Genomic DNA, 20011 nt, shown 5'->3' on the forward strand with positions numbered 1-20011 from the left:
AACATCCCGAAAAAAAAAAGAAAAAGAAAAAAAAGAAAAATATATATATATATATATAGTATATATAGCATGAGGGCTCTGACACTTAAATATGAATCGGATTCCGTTAATAATCTACGGGGCTCACTAGCCTAGTAATTTGGTATATAGCTAACGCTCTTCATTAGCACGGCCCTTGATATATCATTGAGCTACTACTCGTAAAGGTGACCCTGTTGGAAGACGGGGTCGATTCTGTCTCTTGATTTCTATTTTTATTTTTATTTTTTATCTTTCTCATTGTTATACTTTTGGCAAGGAAGGCGCGGGCAGTTAGGTTGGCAGGCATGAACACCGACTGCTTCTTCTCTGCCTACTGTACATGCAGCTTCATGTCCAGACAATCGCTGACAATCGGTATGGCTTTGACTTACTCCACGTTTGACTTTGTTGAAATTGGATGTTTACCTTTTTACAACTGGTTAGTTGGCTTCCAATGCATGCACACGGGTACTTCGACATTCAACCCTGAAGCTCCGAGTTATTGTAGGTAGACAACAACTATACAAACCAAACCACACTCTAAGTGCTCGAGGGTCACACACGGAAATCTCACCAACCACATCACAGCTTCGCCGCCTTCCAAACCGGCATCCTCTTCTCCACAAACGCGCGCACCCCCTCCTTCATATTCTCCCCACCCAGCAACCGCGGATACCAGCTCTCCGCCCAAAGCCTAGTCGCGTCCTCGACGCCCAAGCCATCCCAGCCCATCTTCACCCCCTCACGGCTCACCACCACAGCATCAGGACTATTCGCCGCGACCGCAGTCGCCAGCTGCACCGCCTCCCTGACCACCTCCCCCGCCCCACCATCAACAACGCGGTTGACGAGTCCCCAGTCCCGCGCCTCCACGGCGCCGACGTCCCGCCCCGTCAGCGCCATCTCCATCGCCCGCTGCCGGCCCACCGTCCGCACGAGCCGGGGCAGCGCCCCTGCTAGCGCCACGACGCCGCGCTTAGCTTCGGGCAGCGCGAGCGTCGCTTGCGCACTCGCGAGCACCATGTCGCTGTTGATGAGCATTTCGCAGCCGCCGCCGAGGGCGGGCCCGTTCACGGCGGCGATGACGGGCTTGAGGCCGGAGCGGCGGGAGAGGCCGCCGAAGCCTGAGGGCGGCATGGGCCGCGGGAGCGCCGCCTCGTTGCTCGTGTTCCATTCTGCGGATGCGGTGTCAGCGGCTGGGCTGTGCTGCTGCGTTGCGGTAAGAGGTGGGTAGGTAGGTAGGTAGCTGTGTCCTGCTGTATGTAGGTACCTTTGAGGTCGGCGCCGGCGCAGAAGGCGCGCCCAGCGCCGGTGATGATGCCGACGCGGAGGGAGGGCTCGCGGTCCAGCCAGCTGAAGACGTCGTGGAGCTCGTGGTGGCCGGCGATGTTGATGCAGTTGAGCTGTTTGGGCCTGTTCAGCGTGACGAGGAGGACTGTGGGCGCGGGGTAGCTCAGCGAGCAGAGCTTCGTGGGGGGCGGTGGGATGGAGAAACTAGGCGTCGACATGGCGGGTCCTTGGTCTTGGTGAGAGAGAGGGATGCGATTTCGCTGCGAGGAGCTCCATGTTAGAGCTCGCTCAACGCGGGGAAAGCTGTTGCTGGGGTCTCCGGACCGAGGTTCCCCACACATTCCTTTCCGCTGTGAAACTAGGTACTAATTATACATAAAGCACTGTCCAATTATCTTACATAGCTTCCATCGACATCAATTGTTTCGACGTGCTACAGTAATCTCTACCAATTAAGAGATAAGGCCGGACCCAACTCTCATGAACTTGTCAGGTTGTTCAAGAATTCATATCTCTTGTGCACACAAATTTGCTGCTGCCCTTCCAATGACCAGCTAATCCAAAGTAACTTAGCCTTTTACCTACATCGGACCATTCGAGACTAGGTGCGTGTATTTCCACCCGCCTCGGTCCCTAACGCAGCCTTCCAGCACGGATACCAACCCCATAGCTCACAACAAAGCCATATTCAACACCCATATACACAAAACCATCAACTGTTTCCCAGTGCAATCAAGACTCCGTCTTCCTGAACTTCCATTCTGATCCAACACAGAGCTTCTGCAAATCTAATTGGGTGGCATGCTAACACGACATGGAAGGAGCGGCTGGAAGAAGTATATGAGATGCGCAATCGCGGAGACTCCGCAGAGGGTTTTCAGGAGGCGAAGCTGCTGCTGCTTCTTAGACCTGGTCGGACGTTGATGCCTGGATATGCGAGAAGTCGGAGAAGTACGTCGATCCCTGAGGGGAAAAGATATCTCACCATAACATACAGGTTGGAGATCATGCAGCATGCTATCGAGCAGATATTCAAGGGTGAGCCAGCAGCTGAGATATTACAGATCACTCAACAGAGACGGGGGTGGATTGGCCTTTTGAAGCGGTGGGCAAGGGTAGGGTCTTTTCTTAAGTAAAACTCTTGTGATTTATACTAATGAAAGTTCTTCTGAGTTGCTGTCCCTAATCCATGTTCTGTAACACTCAACAAGCGTTCTGTAAACACACAAGTGAACCTATGACCATGAAAACCCTTTGTGTTGGTGGTGATTAAGAAAAGGCATTTTAATCGTTGTAAAGTTGCTTTCGGAACGAAACGAGTGAATCAATTACCAATGTTGTCATATTGGATGAGCTTCTTTGCGACTGTTTTAAGCAGAGATACGGTACCTTGATTGTCCGTAAATATTATCATGTTTAGTGAACGGTCGAAGAGAATACGTTGAAAAATACAGTGGGAAGATGTTCGGGTCGAACTGAGTTCTCGAATTGGGTATTGGGATTCGGACATCACAACTTACTGCCAGCTGATCACATGCGGATCTGTCCATGCCTGAGAACCCTCCAATTTGCTGACCGGAAACTCAGTGGTAGCTCTGTGTTCAGCGTGCAGAGTCGATGAACATAACGCTGAAATTTATACAAGCCTGCTAACTTCGTGTACTGGATCGTCAGATGCACTGAAAGGTCTGTTAGCAAACTCGAGACTCTCCAGTCTGTATGCTTGATGACAGTGAATGTTATAACAGCATACCTGTGTAGGAGCATCTAGCTAGTACTCTGAAGAGTAGGTCTAGTAGTCAGAGCCCCGTGGGCCAGAGCATCGGCATCTTGATTCTTCTCCGGCGGAACGTGCCAGAGCTGGATTTCAAAGCCTCCGGCGTCGACCTGCTGCATGATATTGAACCTATTGCGAAGGTCCCTCAACTTGTCGAAGTGTTCAACCTGATTACGGTCGGAGTCGAAGCCGTCATTGGCGATCCACTCCTCGATCCACTCCGTCAGAGCCCTGACCAGGAAGATCGAGTCCGTTGCATATATAACGCGTGTAATCTTGGAGTCATTCTTCTTGATCTCGTGAACAAAGGTCCAATCCGTAGTGCAAGGCTTCCATCACGGCGTAAGTGCTGCTTTGCAGATTGAACGAAGGAACCCGCCCGCTTCTGTTGTAGTCAGATCCGAGCCCGACGTAGAGGCCGTAAGTGGCTTCCGCTTCACGCGTTCCCTCACCACGACAGGCCCCGTCGATATAGATGACAACGGTACTCTCATCAGGGTATGGCTCAGGCTTCTCATTGACCTTCATCTGAAGCTGGAGGATTTGCTTTTCCTGGTTGTAGACGACAAGGTCCGATCGCGGGATGTCAATTGTGTAATAGTCAAGTGACGGGTCGTAGAGGCGACTGGTCATTCTACCTGTTTGATTGTAGTAGGCCATGGCGGTGATGTCTGTTTGGTTTTCGGACGATGGTGTTGTTGACTTGTGAAGTACAAAGAGAGGACTGGTGAGATGGAAGACGGTGGAAGTCAGTATCTAGGGCGTGGTTGCAAGAACGAATGGCACACCTTCCCGAATGGTGTTGCCCGCAACACGACGCTTCTGTACCCTCAACTCTGCATCGGACCTGCCTGAATCGATACAAGGCATGTTAGAAAAAGAAACGAGGAGGCATCAACACCCCGATCCTCTTAGTATCGACTGCTTATTACATATCTTTACAACAGCAAAAGCAGCAAGTAGCCACGCTACTAAGATCTAACCTGATACACCGATATGATATATCCGCCATTTCCAGAGCCAGCATTGCCAACCAGCACAACCATCCACCCACACTCTACACAACCTCCCACCTGGCAACCCTCGCCACCGTCTCGCCCGCATTCCTCACAACACAAAGCCCCCTTCCAGCCATGGCCTCGCCCATCTCCCCACCCTCACCCACACACAACTTGGCCAACACCACCCCCCCAACCGCCGTCCCGCGTCCATCGGCCAAGTTAAAGTTCCCTGCGGTTACAAATCCCACGAGATCCTGTGCGTCAGGCGAAGCCGGGTACGCCGGGTTGCCGGCCTGAGGAGGAGGCTCGAGCAAGGACGCCGCTAGATGCGCTTGCCACACGTGCTCTGGAGCCTCTGGAGGAGGACGCCGTGGCGGCAGCGCGGAAGCGGAGGCGCATTTGGCGGCGCGGGCGGGGGCGTTGGACTTGGTGCTGGGCGCGAGGGCGAGCCATTGTTTGCGGAGAGTAGGGTCCGTGGTCGGGAGGCGGTAGATGCGGGCGCAGGAGATGGGGAGGCCGCGAGAGAGGAGCGCCAGGCGGACGGTTGTGATGGCGGAGAGGCTTGTGGCGGCGGCGGTGGCGGGCTGTTGCGATGCCAGAGAGGAGGGGAGTTGGTAGATGGTTGGTTTTGTAGCGGCGTCGTTGTCTCCGTTCGAGGCTTGATCGTTGATAACCCTCTCCCAGTCGCAGGCCCAGCCCATCCCGACTTCGCCTTTCCTACCTTCTGCTAAGGGCACGCTGTCCCATTCTGTCCGTTTTCCCTTCGGCCTGCGCTCCCACTCATTCTTCTTCCGATCCCGCTCTCTTTCTTCCCACTGCATACCAGCCTTGGTTCCCGGAAAATCGCCAGGAAACCATGGCACGCTTGCCTCAAACGCCAGCTGCCGTTTCTGCTCGAGCCCACCAAGCCTCACATTACCACCCGTCGAAAGCGGGTAGTACATAATGCTACTCCACACCGGCGACACGCACTTCCACGGCAAGAGCACCGTCCATGTCCCAGTGCTCACACCCGCGCCGCGTGATGCGTAGAGCAGAACAGGAATCTTGGGGTCGGTGGGACGAGCCTCTGGGTAGGATCCAGGTATAGCCAAAGTCTTGCGGCGATTGATGGACTTTTGGCTTGGCAGAGAGCGCGATGCGGCAAGGCGGTTGGTACGGTCAAAGAGTGCCGCAGCGGACTGTGTGCGGTCTGCTGGCCAGTTGGCCATAACCTGGAGGAGACGCGAGTGGGATGCCTTGTCCATCGGATGGGAGATGGTCCGTGGCGGGTGGTGTAGTCGCGGGTCGGAAATGTCAAAGCCGAGAAGACAGTTGTTGGGAAGAGTGTTAAGGTTGGTTACAGGTCCTAAAGTCTTCCAAGTCCCTTCAGGACTATCCTCGACAGTCTCTTTTGCCAAAGGCCACAAGGCTCCCGCAAGTGCTTCCGTGGCCCCTGGACCAGTGATTTCGATGCTTCCAATCTCAAACCGCAGGTCTTCTACCGTGACGGTGGGTCGTTGCATTTTGGCAACTTTCAAGACTTCGTTCCAAAGCTGCAGGAAGGCTGACGGATGTACGCGTATAAAAGCTTTTCTTCGTTCTTTTTTGTTCTGCGCAGTAGCTGATGCGTCCTTCATCTCGACATCTTCAGAGTTGGAACCGGCGTGCCAAATCACTGTGACCGGTGCAATAGATTTCTGCGGCCAGCCATCTCTCTCGTAGAGCCAACCTTCCCAAGCTCGGGTCCCTTTCCTCCATTTTTCGCCCTTCTTTCCCCAGAGTCTTTCCGGATCACCATTGACACCGACGCCAAGAGCTTTAAGCAGCCCTTGCACACTAGTCTCCGATCCTTCCAAGCCGATGGTCGACATGTAGCTCATGTCCCAGGCAACTGCCCCTCTGGTTGTGCTGGCTCTGTGGGTTGGCCGGTAGCACTTTACGGTGGGCGCGAGAGGAATAGCGAAGCGCCACAGTGGCTCGCTCGGAGGCGTCAGATGGGCGCGCTTGGTGTGGAACATGTGAGTTGGCAGCCAGCTCTTGTGCAACTGGCGCTTGCGGAATTTGGCAGGCGGCGTAGGAGGGTTCTTGAGCGTGGCCGTCTTTACGCGCGGCGTTCTGGGCTGGATGGCTGCTGTCGCATTGTCCGTAACCGTAACCTCCATCGCATCTGCGTCGCCATCACCATCTGCCTTCGCCTTCTGCTTCTTTTTCTCTTTTCTTGCTTTTGCCTTTGTGCTCAGTGCTTTAAGCCGCTTGGCTGTCTCCAGCCTCAGGCGCATGTGAGACGACGGTTTCCTCCGCCTTGCCGTGACTGTGGGGGTGTTGTCCTCAGCCATCTCCCTCGCAGCACGCGCCCTCAGCCGCTTTGGCACCCTCTTGACATTGTGACTCGCCGTCCGCCTGCGCAATTCCTTAGGCACGCCCTGGAAAGCCCGGGTGGTGAGCCCTTTGCGCGAGCGTGCCATGCCATCCTCGAGCGCCTTGATTTCGTACTGGCGCGCCTTGACGAACTTGTCGACGTCGACCTCGCCGTTCTTGAAAGCGACGCCGGATGCCTGGGTAGCGATAGTGCGGGCATCGCGGGTCTTTGCGCGCTTGCGCTGGCGGCCGTTGGCGGGCGGCGGAGGTTGTTTGCGCTTGTCGGCCATGGTCGCGGGGTTGTGATCCGAGGCGGCAATGGAAGGTGGGATTTCGGGGCCGCGAGCAGGGCTTCTCCGTGCGTGGCGCGCGCGCGTGTGGTGGGCTGCGGGATGAGTGAGGGAAAAAAAGCGTGCGTGTTAGCCCGTTGGGATCAGTGTCGGCGCGAAATGCGCGAAAGGCGCGGCGCGCGGACGTGTGGCGCCGCGGGTGGCGCGTCCTGTTGTCGCTGTGGCGGCGCTTCCATCCCGCATGCAACCCTGTGGCTTCCGCCACGCGTCCTGGAGGACGCGCGTGCTTGCGTGCGCCCTGTGAAGATATTTTTGGTGGCTGCTGCTGCTGGATTTTCTTTTTTGTGGATGTGCAGATGGATGTCTTTGTCAGTGCTGCCGCAAGGCTGCGCTGATGTGCGCTGGGGTGCTAATTATACAAGTCAGCGGCAGCAGCTGAAGTAGGATTCCTTGCGATGGATGGAATCTACTGCTATTTATGGTATGTCCAAGGAGGTCTTCTGTTCTTTTTCTGTCTTCATGCTCGGACCCGGCTGGGGCTACTTGTTGGTGTTTGATTATGTTAGAGGTGTGCTTTTTCTGCTGCTTGACTACGTAGAATGGTTGCTTATTCCAGATATGAGAGAGCTGTGGACGGACTACCTAGTCCCGCCAGTCCCGTATATGTTCTCTTCTCGCTGCACGACATGATCGCGCCCCCACATACATGGATGCTTATACATACACACGCGCACCAACCCACCCCTCATACACACACCTAAAAGTCAGCTACCCACATACCTAGCCGCACACAGCCGCGCGCGCCTCTCCCAGCACCACTTTGCAAACACCAAACGCAGCACGCAGCGCCCGCAAACAGGCCGCGCGGCCCAAACCCAAAATGTCTCGCCCTACGCCCCACCACCCCCAACCACCCAACCCCCTCAACCGACCGAGACCGGACCCAAGCGCTCGCGGGGAGCCGGCCGGCCAAACGGCGCGCGCAGAGGCGGCGGAGCGCGCTGAGCGAGCGGAGCGGGGCGGGACGCTGCTGCTCTGCGCTGCGGTGTGGGGGTGTCTCGGGTACCGTGTCTCAGATCGGGCGTGGGCTGGTGTGTGGGGATGCTATAGGTAGGGATGTGTGTGTGCTTTGGAGGGATGGGGGGAGGGGCACGAGTCCGTGGCCTGCTGCTGTTCCATGGGGCTGGTTACTTGGCCGTTGGAGTGGTGGGGGTGGTTGCGCTCGTATTGGCTTGCTTGCTTTGGGCCGTGGTGCGTGCTAGCTGCCTAGCTGGCTGATGCTTATTCCTCGCGCTTGCACCGCTGCAATGTCAGCCTGGCTGCTGGCGGCTGAAGGACACCTTGTCTGTCTGTCTGGCTGGCTTGCCAAGTACCAGTGCGCATGGTGTGTTGTGTTGTGATGAGTTGTTTTTTTATTGACTATCTTGCCGCAAGTGCTACCGCTTTACTTGTTGGGAGGGTATCGTGCCTGTTCAAACAATTACAAAAGTAAAAAGAAAAAATGTCGCATGAGCGGCCACCACTAGACCACTCTAAGTCCATGTGTACGCCGCTCTATCTCTTGAAGAGTCTGTTGCCATGCCGCGTTTATGCAGAGACGCAATGCAGTCAAACCACCGCAAAACCAGCGGTAAATGCAAATCCCATCCGTCCGCGCGCCGTCCGATGCAAGCTTCGGAGAGATATACAAAAGAAAAAAGTAAAAATCCGGGTTATCCGCCCTTCATGTACGCCTTTGTGCGAGAATTATTGCTGTATCGGCTTTCAGATTAGACCAGCTCAATCTGTTTCTTCTCTTCCTCCTCGAAGACCTTTTTCTCGATGCGCGCCGTCAAGCCTGCGCAGTATGAGTCGACGTACGTTGTCCAGACATGCGCCACGGCGTACACGATGACGATCCAGATGGGGACGGCGATGAGGAAGGACCAGGGGCCGGGCGGGGGCAACCAGTCACCAATGACGTTGCCCTCCTCATCCTTGACCTCGTTGAACGGCGGGTGCGCGACTCCGTAGAGCATCCAGACGAGAACAGTGCGCAGGAGCGTACCGTGGGTGAGGTAGACAGCAAAGCTGTTCTTACCGAGCCACATGAAATATTTGTTGGATAGGATCTCCTTAGCGGCGGACGAAAAGAAAAGGCCGATGATGGTGATGTCAAGTCCGAGCGCGGTATAGCGGCGGGGAATGTCGACGCCCTCGGGGAAGATCCACTCGGACAAGTCCATGAGCTGGCGCGACCAGGTGAGCCACTCGGCACCTTCGATGGGGTAGGATGCCAAGTAAAGACCAAGAATAACAAGGAATGGAGAGGCGACGTTCAGGGCGAAGCGGTGGTTCGACATGAACGCCTGACCCGAAGGCTGGAGGGAAAGGTCGCAAAGGAACATGGCAAAGTAGAGTTGCTGGCCGAAAGTTTCTGTCTGCAGTTAGTCACTGGGTTTCAAGCCCGGGCAGTTTTGAGGGTGCTTACCCATGAGTTGCCTATCAGACTGGTAGCAGTAGCAAAACATGGCTCCGTAAACCATCATGCGGTACTTGTAGCTGAGGTAGATGGTCGCGGAGAGAGTGACGAACGCCTGCATACTCTCCTTGAGCAGAGGTAGGATGGCCCACTGATGGTCATCGTAGGCCATGAAGCCGTTCGTCCAGACACTGCGGAAGTTCTGCCAGAGCGAGGCAAAGGCGCCGAAAAGGGAATCGTCACCGTGAGGGCTAGCCTCTCTGATCCAGACCTGGTCGGAACGGTGGGCAACGTTGAAGGCGCCGATTTGAGCCAGAAGCCAGGCGATGGTCATGGCCAAGGTTGCGGGAAGCATAAGACGAGGAATGCGGCGGAAAGCAGACTTAGCGATGGCGGTAAGAGCGTTGTGGTGCTCTCCGGCACGAGCGAGGCGCAGAGGCTTCAGCGCGCAAACGAAGCCGGTGAGGAAGCCGAAGATGGTGACACCGATACGGCCTTGGGGGACGATGCGCATAATGGGCAGCTGGAGGAAGCTTGGGGGCACGCCCTCGGCATCGGCGGCCAGAAAGTACTGGTAGAACCAGGCGCGGGCCAGATGGGTCATGATAACGCTGACCGAGGCGATGCCACGGAGGCCCTGGGTGGCGTTAGAGCGGGTCGTGGGAAAGGGAAAAAGAACATATTTACCTCCACCCACTTGACGTTCTTCTCTTGTCCCATGGTGGCAGATTAGGTCGTGATCATGCAGCAAGTCGAGAGGAAGAAAGAGTCGTCGAGGTGTTGAGTTGGCAAGAAGCAGCTTTAAGTTTGGGTTAACGACTCGGAGAGTGTTGGGGGGTCTACGGTAGCGGACAAGTCGAAATAGCGGAAGCGAGAAAGTGTGGTGTGCATGCAGGCGCAACAGGGACGGGGCTTGATGTTATAGTTGGGAATAGCAAGGCCGTTATGCACTATCGCAGTGCTCTGTAGATTGTTCGACTCCTGACCTCTTGGCGGCAGGGCTTGGCTCGGAGCGCGGAAGGAAGCAAGGCCCTTGCTGGTGGTCCCCACACCTGATCCATGTGGCGGCGCATCACCAAAGAATCAAGGACAGGCTGTCGTCCGCCTACTAGGGCTTGCTGTATGCGGGCGGCCGTTTCGTGAGGGCAAACAGCGCCCTGCCACTCGCCGGCCAAGCCCAGCACGCAAAAATCCCCACGCCCACACGCCATTTGCACCCTAGCCGCATGCGGTGCTTCAGCCCCTCTCAGCCTCTCACGCCTCTCTCCCGCCTCTCTCCCGCCGCCAAGCCACGCAAGCTCTGTGCTCGCCGCCTTATCCGTCCTCGTGTAGCCACCGGCTTCAGCTCGTCCATCCCACGTCACTGTCAGGTCGTCTCCACACGCCCTGGATCGTCGCATGCGGCCAGCTGGGCTAACGGCGCCGATTGCGCACACACAAAACACACACACAAAACACACACACGTACGACGCCCATGGAGCGGGGGGACGCTGCACACTCCAGGCCAGCACCTGGCGGCTATGACCACCCTGAGCTCCGTGGGGCTTGCACCATCGTGGTCGGCGCTTCACAATGACGAGCGTTGGGCTGGGATGGGCCATGATGATGACATCGGTGGCCGTCGCAGGCCTCGACCTCGCCTGCCTCGAACGAAGAAAGTGCCATCTGACGCCGCGGCACTCCTCTCGTTTTCTGCCTCTGCCCCGGCCGACTTGAAGTCGTCCGCCTCGCCTCGGATCGCCAACCCCCAGGGGCGTGTTGAATATTGGCTATCTAAGCTCGCCCCTAAGTTCTCCTTGAGAGAGACCGTCCTGTTCACGTGCGGCGCCCCATCCCTAGGCTAGGATCTCCACACACTCTCTTGGGGCATCGATCGCCGCCGAATTCGCTCCGTTCAGCATGCTGGGCCTGCCAAGCCTTTAAACTTTGTGGTCTTGGCGCCCCGACCATGCCGGATCTTCCGTCTTCCGCCTCTCTTCCAACGCTCCTCCAACGCAGAGACGTTTCAATTTCGGCACTTTTGGGTCCCCTTCATCCGCGGTCTGCCTTCCGCTGCCTGCCGCTTCGGGCCTAGCGATCTCTGTCTCCTACACCATTAACTGCGCCGCGCCCGACCCGACCGTCTGCATTTTCCTGGGGAAGATCTGAGACGTCTCGTATAGACCAGGGTATACGCGGCCTTCTGCAAGATGCATGACGGATGAGAGGATCACCAGTTAAAAAAAAGCAGCTCCGCCAGTTGGTCTCGGAAATTGATTGAAGAGAAAAGGAGGTTAGTGACCTCCGACCCGTCCATCACTTCAAGCACGCCATTCGCATTTTACCACGCCAGGACGCCTATTTTTCCCTTCCACCATGAAAGCTGCAAATGAGCAGGACTACTTTATCACTCGCTTGTTTCGCTGTATCGCCTATTGCGCTTCGGGACTTCTATCTCCGTGAAGTCGGCTCTACATATTCGCAACGCAAAACAAACTCGTGTTCGTGCTCGTGCTCAGTATACGCACCGGGCGGGAGGGGGCGTACTCCACGTCTTGGCGACAAGTCTTGGGAGATCCATCGCCATCTTTATATGCCGTTCTTTCCGACTGGCCGCTGATTCTTCTTGGCGGTGCGACCACCTGACCGGTTGGAGCCGTCCGCTCGGAAAGGCGGTGAGGGGCCGACGATGTTTTCATCGAGCGATGGATGCTTGAGAGCGCGGCCAAGGCTGTTGCTGTCCGTTCGCGACTTATAATAGGAGGAGACTTTGATATTAGGCTCCTGCGCGAAACTGCCACCAAAGCATAAGCAACGTCGACAATTTGACAAGTATCACCAGTATGTACTCTAGAGCACACTAACTACTTGTGCTACATGTACTATATACTCTCGGACTCTCAACTGGCCGTTAAGGGTCCAAGATGCATGCACCGGCGCAAAGATCGGCATACGAAGCTTCCCCGCAAAGTCACCACTTAATGACGTCGGCTCGTCCCGCAACTTACCATTAGAACCAGCCCCCAGGAAGCATTTTCTCCACTCAAGCACTGTTGCGCGTTTTTCACGAAGATCCAGAACATCCTCCAAGTTGAATTGTCGTCACGAGGCACGTAAAAACCCCGCCCACACGAAGACCACCCGAATACCACGACGCAATAATGCCTGATCGTCTTTTTGGCAAGACTGCCTTGATCACTGGCTCTTCGTCCGGCCTTGGTCGTGCTATAGCAACCGCATATGCCGCGGAAGGCGCAAAAATCTGCTGCTTAGACCTCTATCCTACGCCTCGCAACGACCCCAAAACCGGCAAAGCGACCAGTTTCCATGAGCGGGATGCTTCTGCTGGCCAACCCACGGACGAATTTTTGCGTCAGACGTATCCCGATTGCAAGGCCATCTTCGTGAAGGCCGACATCACCAAGCCTGAAGATGTAGAGAATGCGGTGGCGGCGTGCGTTGGGCAGTTTGGGCGAGTGGATATCATGGTGAACAACGCGGGGATCAGCGTGGAGGGTACCCATTCTCGGGTACTGAGATGCCACGAGACTTCGGAGGATGACTACGATAAAACAATGGCAATCAACGTCAAGGGCGTCTTTCTCGGGTGTAAGTATGCTTTGGCACAGATGCTGACCCAGGAGCCGCTGGAGACATCCAACGGTGACAAGGGTTGGATTGTCAACACTGCGAGTATATTAGGAATAGTGGCATTCCATGGAACGCGTGAGTTGCCACGTTCTTCATATTTCTTGGCCTCATTTAAAGATAGAGCTAATTCGAAACAGCGGCGTATGCCGCTTCGAAAGGCGCCGTGGTCCAGCTGACAAAACAGATTGCTCTTGATTATGCAAAAGAGCGCATCCACTGCAACTGCATCTGCCCAGGCTGTGAGTTTGTTTCAACTTCTCAGAATATTTCACATTCACCCATCACGCCTTTGTAGCCGCAAGCACGTTCTTGGTGCCTCTGCCACCACATCCTGACCACCTTCTACATTCAGTCCTCACAACCGCCATGACGGCCAACCACCAAAATGACCCTGAAGCGCGCGCCAAGCGTGACGCTATGCATCCCTTTGGCGGCATGGGTGATCCAGATGATGCGGCAAGGGCGGCGCTCGTCTTGGCGAGTGATGATGCGAGATGGATCACTGGGCATTCTCTAGTTGTGGATGGCGGATATACGACGCACTAAGCGGGACGGCAAGTGGGGTCGAGGCTTGCCGTTGGCCATGATGATTGGAAAGAAGCGGCAAGCGGCGTCTGCGTCGCACCGGAAGGGGAGCGAGAGTCGTCGCAGAGCTTACCACGATTGACGAATTTGTCTCGGGTTTTTCACGCTGATATTCGTCCTACTGTTCGAGATACATATCGCGCTTCATCCGCCTGCTCCTCGACGTTGTGGTTGCTAGGTTTTGAGACCGTGTCTGCGCGACGAGCTGGGCAGTGTTCCGCCATCCATCCATCCCCCCTCCTTCCGTTCCGTCTCTTCCGACGAGAGCGCCCGCAGGAGTAAGGTTAGGTAGGAGCCCTCCCTCTACTCTAGCACTGCATCCTCCCCGTCTCGGGGCCTCGATCTCGATCTCGACTCCCTACTTCCAGCCCCCAACCCCAGAAACGACGCCCGCGGGTTTGTGCACAGCCACGCGCGTGTCGGACAAAGCTGGGTACCTCGACGCGGCCAGCTGCCCGGCCTTGACGACGACGACAACGACACACACCAACGACGACCCCAGGACCCTCGGACCCTTGGCGGCAAGCGCCGTAGCTAGCGCGGCGATGCCGTGCAGACAGACGTACTCGTACCTACTCGTAGCCCGTCGCCACCGAGCCACGGTCCAAAGGTTCCTCTAGCCTAGCCCTGAGCCACACACGCGCAATCCGGCCGCGCCACATCATGCTTTTTTGTCGCCTGCCCGCAACAACAGGTTTTCCGCGGCGAAGCCAGGTTTGCTGCCAAAGCTTGTTTACTGCTGCGATGATGCCGTAGAGAAGGGGTAGGAATCGTAGGAGCGGCAATGATGGGCTGAGCCGTCCGGAGCTCTCGCACGATACGAGTACCCGCTGCGTTGACGGGGGACGGAAGGACAGATGTCTCTACCCTACTCCTGGCTGGCATGGAGAGCTTAGTAGGTTAACCTAGCAGGCTTCCTACCCTGCCTCGACTCGACACGGCACGCACGACGTGGCTCAGCTCGGCGTCGGGGTGCCACGGCCAGCTGCTGCGCAGCACCAGTATCAGCATCAGCATGTCTGACTGCCTCTTCGCGCACAGAACCGAGCTGAAGCAGCCAGCCAGGCGGAAAAGTCGGCCGCGAAGCATCTTGTCTTTCCCCTACGACTCCACCCCGCACGCGCTCGGCGCCCTACAGCGGCGACATGCAGGCCGCTTGGCGGCGTTTGCCTATTTTCTTTTTTCTTTTTTTCTCTTCCCCCTCGCTGGCGCTCCGCTCCTTCCCCGCGTCGCGCTAGGTGCTGCCGCGCGCCAGTAGCGCTGCGGGCTGCGTGCTTATGTACACATACATGGAGCTAGGAGCAGGGAGCTGTGCGGGGCGGGCGGCGTTGGCGTCGTCGTCGTTGTTGTTGTTGTTGTTGTGGTTTATAAGAGCGATGGCTGTGCCGGGCCCCCGCGTCTCGCGTCCTACCTAAGTACGGAGTACGCTGCTCAGCGCGTGTGTGTTATGCTTTTCCGCCTCCATCTATGTACGGCGGGTGCGACGTCTGGAGGCAACGGATTGCGCCAGGATATACGTAGTATATACGCAGCAGCGCGGCGAAGAGACGCTTGCTTGCGCTGCGGTGGCCAGTATAGTAAGTATGTGGGCAGGCAGCGAGGCGCGCGCGTCTGGCCGGCCTTGGCCTTGAGGTGCGGGCGACGCTTTCGCTTTCGTACGGATTAGCCCCGCGGAGATGGGGGCGTGCTGCAGCGGCGCGGAAAGGTCGGCACGCGGGGAGGCGGGGCGGCTGGGGGCTTGGGGTGGCACGGCATGCATGTGCACCCTGGTCGTTGGTTGTTGGCTGAGGGCGGCGTTGCACGCGGTGTGGCTGGCCGGTTTGCCATCGTTCGATCTTGTGCGCTTCTTCTTGCTTGGGGCTTAGGTCTGGGGCGGGTGCGTTTGCTTGCGTGGTTGTTGTACGATGTGCTGAGGTGTGCGTGTTGGAAATATGCATCGCTCTTTCTGACTTCTGGGGAGGGATTGCTTCTGGCTGCGCTTCCTGGCCCCCGCGCTTCTGTTTTTCACGATAGCTGGGATGTGGGAGACGTTTCTAGAGCTACTTTGCCCTGCCCCTTTGTTGAGCTTTTGAACAGTCTGTTTTCTTCAGTGTTATTTTGGACCGACTTGAAACCAGCCGCGAGATAATGATGCTTATACGGAGTGTAATCAAAGCTTTATTAGAATGTTTATAGTATATATCCTCTAAGACCTATTCACTTATAGCTTGGACTTAGGCTTACATTTGGATAAGGAGTACCTATGGGGACTGCTTATATCAGTCCTATCTCGCTAGACGGTCAATCTTACTTTATTATAATAGAGGTTATTACCAGCTATTTAGAGCTCGAGATTCTTTTTGCCGTGGCACCAGTAGATTTATAGAGTTGTAACATTTAATCGATATTGCCGAATTCACACTGTCCAACCAACGAAACATTATCCGTTCAGCACTGCGACCATTGTAGACTGTCCTACTGATATTTATGGACTCATAATTCGACGGGCCAAAGGTCTAGTCATAAGAATTTTCGATTGACGCTTTTTAGTTAGCTTTGTGACCTAATGAATACACCAATCAATTAAATGTAGCGAGTAAGGCTGGGTAGATATCCGAAAATTCCTTCATACCTGTACGGTCACCCATTTCATTTGAAATGTCACATGCCTAATCCGCAGCATGCGATAAGACGCCATTGCAATTTTTTCTTCCATATTTTTGAGAACTGGAGCGAAGTCAGTTGGCGAATAACTGACATCATTGTAGGCGTCAACTGTGTCGAGACAGCATTCTAGCAGTGGTTTAGAATTAGGAGCATGAGGGACTTCTGCCCTCGCTTTCACTTCACCAAAACAGACCTGGCATTCGAAACTAGAAAAGAGTCAACAGTTGCACAAACTTGCATCATCTATCCGGAATCACGCACCATATTCTTCCCCTTCCAGGGACCACTGTGTTTCGCCTTGAGAAGTTTTTCGGTATGAGACAAGTGGCAGTCATCCAACCAAAATATGGCATTTCAATGATTATGGCCATTTTGATTTTTGTACCTGGCCGAAGGAATGTTCCTTCAGATATAGCTTGGCTAGTGTCCCTCGTCTGGAGCAGTTCATACATTCCAAGACGTACATATTCAGAACCAGGGCCATTTCGGAATCGCGCTTTGATAATCACGTTTATGAGGTGGAAGTCGTATTCAGAGGGAATGGGGAACGTGAAACCGAGAGCGTCCTCGACCTGGTAGGGATCCTGGAAGAATGTCCACCGGGTGTCCGGGCCTGACAATGAGGATTTGATTTCAAGGACGACACTGTAGATCTGCTGCGTGGTTAAACTACCACAAGCATTAGATGGCTCCGACGAGGATGGAGTTTAAGTTCTTACCAAACAGTGGAAACCATGTTGAGCAGGGACTTGAAGCTTGTCGACAGCTCACCGCAGACCAATTGGTACAGCGTGGTAAGCATAGAATTGTTGGCCCCCACGAGTCGACTCTGTGCATTTATGTTTCCAGCAGTGATGTCCACCACCTTTCGCACGCCGTCAAGCGTGGCTCGGACATGCATGTGAAACCCCTCAGTCTTCTGTGAGAGCGCACCAAGGGCCTCCAACTCATATTCACTGAGGAGGACGTTGATGGTTCCCAAGTGCACGCTCAGGTAAGCTTGCAACTTCGCCACCTCTTCTTTCTTCCCCAGTGACCATCGCAACTTGGCTGCATTCGTTCTTATAAGAGCCCCTTTCTTGGGCCGAAGGCCCAGTGTATCATTGTATTTCCGCATCTTGGCAAGAAATGCCTCGAGCGGGTACCGACAACTCAGTGCTGCATGCTTTATCGAGTCGAGATCTCGGGTAGATGTGCCGCTGGTAGCTTGAAGTCGGTCGAGATGGAGGAGAGCTTGTTCGAGGCACTCAAGCTCTCGAAGAAGTTCTTGGTAATCCGATTTGGCCCCTCCCGAGTCTTGGAGGCTCTTCACGACATCAGCAACAAGCTTGCCGACCGCGATGATGTCTCCAGTGGAGAACCCGAAGGACATGGTTAGATAATAGAAGACAGAATCGAAGCTTCATTAAAACTGGGATGAAGGAATTGTGGAACATTCTGACGATGTCTGCCTCTTTTTGAAAAGGCAAGGCTGAACCAAGGCTGAGCGTTGGTAAGCTGCTGCGGACGAGGCGAAGTCACACTCGAAACCGGATTACAGCCTTGTGCTACCATTACCCATCTTCATAGGCCAATTCTTTAGCCAGCGAACGATATATTTCGAGTTGTGGAAAACGAACGAGATTCAGTTTTGGGTAAGTAGACACTCCTTTTGGCAATTTTAACCACCACACCTGATGCTTAACTGGAGTGATTCTGTCCTTAACGTCGTTCAGCGAACCTGGCCAATTATAACCCGATCAGGGCCCGCGACACACTCTGATTGGTCAGATTCTTGAACGGGGAAATTCGAATATGGGTGAACGAGGTTAGTTTACCCCGGTATCTTCTGCTGAGCTTGCTGCTGCGCCATCAATCACTGCGCGTTCAACTTTATTGCTCTCGTGCCTGGACAATGCCGTTGAACCACGGGCGAAGCTTACGGCAGTGCGGTGGTTAAAGTTGAGTCCCATGTTTGTATTACCTCCTTTCTATTTATGATTGTAGTGCGATCAGTCCTTTTCTTCTTTTCTGCCGTATGCTACCAAAATTGGTAGGCGGGAAGGGGTAGTCAAACTATCCAGGGTCCAACTCAAAAGCAGGGATTGTCCGGAATCGAATAGTTGGAAAAGGTACATTGATTGTTCCAGGCTGTCAAGTGCATTGTGGTAAGTTGATGATGTCTCGATCCTTCAAGAATCCACACTTCATCAGATTTGGCTTCCACAGAAGGCGTTTCGGTAACTCGATACTTCTCAGGATGTGTTCTTGAAAGTATTTTGCTCGTAATCTGGATGATTATAATGAATATCTTGGTTCTTATTAGCCTACGTGGTCAGTAGTGTATACTTGAAGGTGCCTTTTGATTTACGGACGATCGAAACCATCTGCGAAAGATAATACGTCTACTGACCTGGTGGCTAGTGATTTGTACGGGTTCTTATTTGGCGGTAATGCTACCTTTGCCACAAGTGTTGATACATGATCTTCCTAGCTCTTAACGACTTTCTGCGAAGTTAGCCAACCAGATTCTAATTCGTCCAGCCGAGGAGGCCAGCGCAATACGCTCTGAATCGTGATCTAATTAGCCAGCTTCGCTGAACAGTGAACTTCCGCTCATGGGTGAAGAACATTAACGTCTATCACCGTCAAGCGAGACCCACCGTCTAGCATTATAGGGAAAGATATAAGCAGTCCTTATAGAATGCTTCTTATCTAGCTGTAAGACTAATTTATACATATAAGTAAGAGGGATTTAGAGTATACACATACTATAAACATCGTAACTAGATTTCGTTTTTACTCCGTATAAGTGATACCATCTCGTAAGGTGGTGAATCTCGCTTGACGATTAGGGATGTTATGCTTATAGATTCGATTCCGATCAAGAAAGCGGTTGATTCCCAGAGCAAGCTACCTTACGCAAGATACGTGAGCACTCACCGTAAATGCACCGCAGCTATTCCCTTTCCAAAAAGTTGTTTTCATCGCTCCTATGCTGTTGAACTATAGCTTTGTGGAAATTAATGAGGCCTTCTCTAATCCGGCGGTGATGTGTCTGTCGACTTCTTGGCTTTACGAAACACTATTCATGCCGAAAGCGTAGAAATTAAAGGAATAAGAAGAATAAATGGCCGTGGTTATGTATAAAGGGGATTGTGCCGAGGTACAATCAAGTAGTTCTGATTGCAAACCATAGATACAAGAAATGACACTCGGTCAGTCTTCCAGCTATTTTCAGGCCGGTCGGCAATTTCAGAAATGCGAGAAAATAAATGACCCGGACTATGATGAGGTATCGAACAGAGCGACTAAACAAGTAATTTTCAGTGGCCTTCGTGATTTAATGAATGCCGCAAACTGAGCTGGACAGCCAACAAATTCAAAATGACTGCGAATGAACATTGAGCATTGGCAATATCAAGAATGCAAAAAATGCCCAGATACAGAACAATTTAAGCAAAGCAAAGAATCGAAAAGCAAGAGTGCCAAAACGCAGGTTTGTTGGAAAGCAATTCGTATCACAAAAGCGGCACGCAACAAGGGTCGCAATACTAACATTGATACCGACATAAACCGGACCACAGCAGCAAGGTAACGCAGCGTGACCGACTCCCAACACGTAGTATGGGCCAACAGCTCCGAACAGCGCGCGGCAATTTTCGCTCAGCGCATCTCCCAAACTCCAAGGGCGCCATAACCAAGGTGCAATTTGCGCAGGGACGACAGCGCGGGCCGAAAATAATAAAAAATTACGAGCTCGCGCCGACCTGCTCGCCGACGAGGAAGATGGGGTCCTTGTTGCTGAAGTTGGGGATGTCGGCCATGACGGGCTCGGCGCCGGCCTTGAGGGCGTTGTCGAATTCCTCCTTGGTGCCGAACTCGAGGGCGCAGGTGATGCTGTAGGGAGAGCCCTTGCCGGAGGCGGTGCCGACGAGCCTGTGTAGCACGGTGCGACGCGGTTAGCCGGGGAGATTTTTTCTTTTTTTT

General features: G+C 54.2%; 7 protein-coding genes across 7 annotated transcripts in view; 1 reads left to right on the forward strand and 6 right to left on the reverse strand.

Annotated features, from left to right (window-relative positions):
* Positions 1-117: 117 nt before the first annotated feature.
* Positions 118-1572, reverse strand: K452DRAFT_276827 (uncharacterized protein). Its single transcript, XM_033539297.1, has 2 exons — positions 1292-1572; positions 118-1196 (listed from the first exon to the last, which is right to left on the reverse strand). The coding sequence occupies exons 1-2, from the start codon at positions 1527-1529 to the stop codon at positions 604-606; spliced, it is 831 nt and encodes a 276-aa protein (XP_033394157.1). The 5' UTR covers positions 1530-1572; the 3' UTR covers positions 118-603.
* A 1506-nt stretch (positions 1573-3078) lies between these two features.
* Positions 3079-4107, reverse strand: K452DRAFT_338489 (uncharacterized protein; the record flags this gene model as incomplete). Its single annotated transcript, XM_033545284.1, has 3 exons — positions 3877-4107; positions 3464-3726; positions 3079-3417 (listed from the first exon to the last, which is right to left on the reverse strand). Exons 1-3 carry the CDS (start codon positions 3956-3958, stop codon positions 3079-3081), a joined length of 684 nt encoding a protein of 227 aa, XP_033394158.1. The 5' UTR covers positions 3959-4107.
* On the reverse strand, positions 3973-6852 carry K452DRAFT_290588 (uncharacterized protein). Its single transcript, XM_033541026.1, has one exon. The coding sequence runs from the start codon at positions 6717-6719 to the stop codon at positions 4146-4148; it is 2574 nt and encodes an 857-aa protein (XP_033394159.1). The 5' UTR covers positions 6720-6852; the 3' UTR covers positions 3973-4145.
* Positions 6853-8488: 1636 nt separating this feature from the next.
* Positions 8489-9900, reverse strand: K452DRAFT_311392 (uncharacterized protein; the record flags this gene model as incomplete). Its single annotated transcript, XM_033543419.1, has 3 exons — positions 8489-9135; positions 9190-9817; positions 9868-9900. 3 exons carry the CDS (start codon positions 9898-9900, stop codon positions 8489-8491), a joined length of 1308 nt encoding a protein of 435 aa, XP_033394160.1.
* Positions 9901-12321: 2421 nt separating this feature from the next.
* K452DRAFT_300988 (uncharacterized protein) lies at positions 12322-13357 on the forward strand (the record flags this gene model as incomplete). The annotated part of the gene is made up of 3 exons (XM_033542392.1): positions 12322-12886; positions 12949-13050; positions 13164-13357. 3 exons carry the CDS (start codon positions 12322-12324, stop codon positions 13355-13357), a joined length of 861 nt encoding a protein of 286 aa, XP_033394161.1.
* A 2924-nt stretch (positions 13358-16281) lies between these two features.
* K452DRAFT_276837 (uncharacterized protein) lies at positions 16282-17414 on the reverse strand (the record flags this gene model as incomplete). Its single annotated transcript, XM_033539298.1, has 2 exons — positions 16282-16711; positions 16762-17414. The coding sequence occupies 2 exons, from the start codon at positions 17412-17414 to the stop codon at positions 16282-16284; spliced, it is 1083 nt and encodes a 360-aa protein (XP_033394162.1).
* A 2359-nt stretch (positions 17415-19773) lies between these two features.
* K452DRAFT_233849 (uncharacterized protein) overlaps positions 19774-20011 on the reverse strand; it is a gene marked incomplete at both ends in the record, with an annotated part of 514 nt that continues 276 nt past the window's right edge. The window contains one exon of the mRNA XM_033537336.1: positions 19774-19960. Coding sequence (XP_033394163.1) covers positions 19774-19960 — 187 coding nt within the window. The remainder of the gene's footprint in view (positions 19961-20011) is intronic.

Source organism: Aplosporella prunicola (assembly GCF_010093885.1).
Source record: "Aplosporella prunicola CBS 121167 unplaced genomic scaffold K452scaffold_23, whole genome shotgun sequence".
NCBI classification, from domain to species: domain Eukaryota; kingdom Fungi; phylum Ascomycota; class Dothideomycetes; order Botryosphaeriales; family Aplosporellaceae; genus Aplosporella; species Aplosporella prunicola.

Coding starts and splice junctions, on each gene's coding strand:
- K452DRAFT_276827 (XM_033539297.1), bottom strand. CDS start 1,529: ATGTCGACGCCTAGTTTCTCCATCCCACCGCCCCCCACGAAGCTCTGC. Junction 1,197..1,291: donor CGCCGGCGCCGACCTCAAAG/GTACCTACATAC, acceptor CCGCATCCGCAG/AATGGAACACGAGCAACGAG.
- K452DRAFT_290588 (XM_033541026.1), bottom strand. CDS start 6,719: ATGGCCGACAAGCGCAAACAACCTCCGCCGCCCGCCAACGGCCGCCAG.